This window comes from Sturnira hondurensis, unplaced genomic scaffold, assembly GCF_014824575.4.
Source record: "Sturnira hondurensis isolate 20B ecotype Veracruz unplaced genomic scaffold, ASM1482457v3 Scaffold0000780, whole genome shotgun sequence".
NCBI lineage: Eukaryota > Metazoa > Chordata > Mammalia > Chiroptera > Phyllostomidae > Sturnira > Sturnira hondurensis.
The window spans coordinates 19,261,457-19,265,219 of NW_028073411.1; the positions used below are offsets into that span (position 1 = coordinate 19,261,457).

The following is a 3,763-nucleotide window of genomic DNA, read 5'->3' on the forward strand; positions in this document are numbered from 1 at the left end:
GACAGAGTCTGGACGGTCTGGGGAGAGGGGCCAGCAGGTCAAGCGGAGGAGGGAGACACGTCACCGGGGAGCGCACCGCACGGCAGTACACTGACCAGCGACGTCCCTATTCCACATCTAGTGGGCGGGGCTCGAGTGCTGGACAGCTGCAGACACTCTGACGCCCTTGCCGGGCAACCCTGCACTGGCGCTGGTCCCTGCTGCACCCCCACCCTCACCAGTGTCCAGGCCACGGCACAAACGAGGGACATGTGCTGGGAGCCGGGAAGCTGGCTGTCCCAGTGGCCCGCTCATCAGAAAGGACTGGAAAATGAAGGGAGACAGAAACGCAGACCAGTGACTCTCCGAGTTAAGAGCAAAGAGAAATGAGCCAGAGGTCACGGGGACCACCGAGGAAACAACGGTGACATCCTCCCGCAGATGGGAGGAGACAGTGACCCAGGCCCTGGAGGAGAGTGTCACAAGGTGGGTCCACAGATACGACAGAGACAAGGGTCTCAAGGGACACAGCCGGCGGGGGGGGGGGGGGGGGTGGCGGCAAGGGGTGCTGGAGAAGGGACAGAGGGGCACGGCGCCTGCCAGGCAGTCCCACTGGGACAAACGACCACCTGGGCCGCACACGAGGGGCCGGGCGGGACGACAGAGCCTAAGCAGAGGCCCCACGGTGCTCTACACGCAGCACATTCCGAGATGCCGCCTGCCGGGGCCGGCGGGGACCACCACAGCGGGGACCACCACAGCGGGGACCACCACAGCGGCCACCAAGGCTGTTCAGAGGGAGGAGCAGCAGTGCCTGTCCCCCACAGCCACAAACCCACTGGGCAGGTCTGTCAGGGCGAGTCTGTGGAGCCACAGGCCATGTGAGGTGACAGCCTCCCCGCTGACGGTGATGAAACCTGACGTCCACAGCTCTCTCTCCAGGAGCAGCAGGGGGTTGCAACGGCCGCGTGCAGCACTGCTGCTCACACACGACACGCAGGGCTGCCAGAGCCGTGTCTGCCCTCTCCCGCGCACAGGGGGGAGAGAGCAGGAGCGGAACGATCTGCAGCGTCATCGATGGGAAAGCCATCGCACAGTCGAGTGACCTGGAGCCACATGTGCAAGGCCCACCGCTCCCCAGCACGGCGCCCACCTGGCCCGGACGGCGACCCCATGGTGCGGCAGCACCTGCCCACAGAGGGAGCAATTTCCTGCACCGAATTCCTCCTGCTTAACTCATCTTTCCTGGCCTTGACCTATTGCTGCCTCACACCCTGTCACTGAAGAGATCACACACACCTCACAGCTATCTGCCGATACCCACGGGACACCCTCCAGGACCTGAGCCTGCTCCGACCACGCTGCCACCCGCCCGGTGGTGAGAAAGACGAGCAGGGTGTCACGTTCACCTGACAGCCCGAGGACACCGACACCGCACCCCTGCCCGGCCCCTCGAGATAAGGAGGCTCCTCGGAACACGCGTTTGCCAGCAGTCCGGTCGCGTGTCCTCCTCCTGCTCTCACTGGAGGGACAGAGACCCAGCTTCTACACGGCCTGGAGGTCGGGCTGGAGAAGCAGGGCGGCAGGGCTATTTCCGGAGTCCAGACCCGAGGGGCAGCGCACAGCGGGCAGCGCAGCCAAGGACCGTCCTTCCAAGGCGAGCACAGCTGTGTCACTTCGCCACCCCCACCAGACACTCAGCACATCCGAGTGCACAGAGGCCCGAGCCACAGCAGCCACATGTCTGCAGGTGACTGTGCTGCCCCCAAAGGGCAGGCCAGCAGGTGTGTCATGATGGGGGACTCAGTGGTGAGTCCTGCTGCCTCCCTGGGCCTGTCTGCAGGGAAGGCAGTAAGCACTCTCCCCCGAAGACATCGCGACCCCGTCCCTCACACATCAGCTGTGCACAGCCTCAGTGGGGAGACCAGCAGGCTTCGCTCCCACAGCAGGGGCCCCAGCCCCAAGCAGCAGGCCGGCCAGCGCCACCGCGCCCCCACCGACTCAGGGAGTCCGGCAGAGTGGCCACAGCAGGCCCACCAACCTAACAGGTGCGCTTTCAGCCCTTTCTGTTCAAACTAGGTACGAGTGTGTCTCTAGGTGGCACTTGACCTCGATCCGGTACGTGTGCCCTAATAACAAGAACGTGTAGTACCAGTGTCACTTCCAACAGCAAGCGCTGCTTTCAGGAAACGTCCAGTCTGCCGATGGTCTCTAACGCTGTGCGTTTCCTTCCTGCCACAGAAAGGCCTTTCCAAAGGTTGGTTTTTGACCGGCACACCTGACCGGTGGGAAACCCACCCACTCGTCTGGCAAACACGTTACCAAGGAATGAGTATCTGCTCATCAGAACCATAACGCTTCACACACGTAAGTGAGCAAGAATTTCCCCACAGGCTAAAATGCCCCTCTTTGGCTGGACGAAAGGGCCAAAGCACAGCCCCTACAGACCCACCCACTGCCCCAGCCCAGAGGGGGCAGCGAGGACGCTGCTCCGGGAGTTGCGGAGGCAGCTGGAGGAGCAAGAGAGGGCACTCCAAGAGATGGAAAACGGGCCGGAAGGGAAAAGCACAGGCGTGGATTGCCGCTGGCTGAGAAACCACCAGGTCCCCCGCACAGGCATCCCGGCTGCCCGACAGAGACAGCTTGAAGCTCTCTGCTCCCAAGTGCAGCCTCACCAAACCGGGGCCATCCTCCGCAGGTAAAGGCTGACCTGCCCTGCAATACGTGCACCGTCAGGTCCTAGCGCCTCACCCATTCAGACGAGACACCACATTCTATACTATAAACTCTTTATTTTTAAAAAGATTTTGGTTACTTTTAGAGAGGGGGAAGGGAAGGGAAGGAGAAATGGAGAGAAACATCAATGTGTGGTTGCTTTTCATGAGCCTCCTGCTGGGGGACTGCCCTGCAACCCAAGCATGTGCCCTGACTAGGAATGGAACCGGCAACCCTTTGGTTCACAGGCTGGGTGCTCAGTCCACTGAGTCACACCAATGAGGGCCATCATATAAACTCTTTAATTGTACGTACCAAATTCCTACATCCCCAGCAACCAACATCCCTAATGGGAGGCCAGAGAAAAATGCCTGTGGTTATCTCCCTGGCTAGGAGACGCCTTCAAACCCCACTCCGGGCGGGCTGCTGCCACACTACGGCCCCACACAGGCCACACTTTGGAGAGCAAAGGATAGGGCCACCGAGACGTCTGAACTGCGCCCTCTCTACTGCTCTCCCTCTAGGTTCCGAGAGGTGTTGGCAGAGAATGACGTGCTGCCCTGGGAAATCGTCTACCTCTTCAAGCAGGTTCTAGAGGACACCCTGGGTAGGAAGGGCGGGCAGCCGGGGGGCCCCAGCCCGCCTGCCTGCCCAGGGGACCACGCCCGGAGCACAGACAGGGGTGAGATTCCCACTGTTTCCAGCTACGTGGACAGAAACAGGGAGGGCAGGCTCCCTGCACTCGCATGCAGGGCATGGGACCTGCCGTGTGACCCCCTCCCAGTTGGGCTGCCGGGACCAGAGGCGTTCGGAGGCCCACCTCCGGGTCAGGGCACGCGACATCGGGAATGAGAACAGCAGCAACATGACACCATGCACCTCTTTGCCCCAAGGTCAGAGTTAAACTTCCCATGGGGGTACCCTCTCTCTTCAATGGGGCTTCTTTCTGAACGTCTGTAAAAATGCAGTGTTTCTTAACAACTCAAATGCTTCCTAAATACTTTGAAAAAGTTTCTAAAGTATCTTCTGGTACCTCAAAGCATGTCACAGGAACTAAGGCATTGCTTTA

The 3,763-nt window shown here is 60.7% G+C and overlaps 1 protein-coding gene across 1 annotated transcript; it reads left to right on the plus strand.

Annotated features, from left to right (window-relative positions):
• The first annotated feature begins 2,378 nt into the window (after positions 1 to 2,378).
• RD3L (RD3 like) lies at positions 2,379 to 3,546 on the plus strand. The gene is made up of 2 exons (XM_037049925.1): positions 2,379 to 2,677; positions 3,219 to 3,546. Exons 1-2 carry the CDS (start codon positions 2,379 to 2,381, stop codon positions 3,544 to 3,546), a joined length of 627 nt encoding a protein of 208 aa, XP_036905820.1.
• Positions 3,547 to 3,763: the final 217 nt, after the last annotated feature.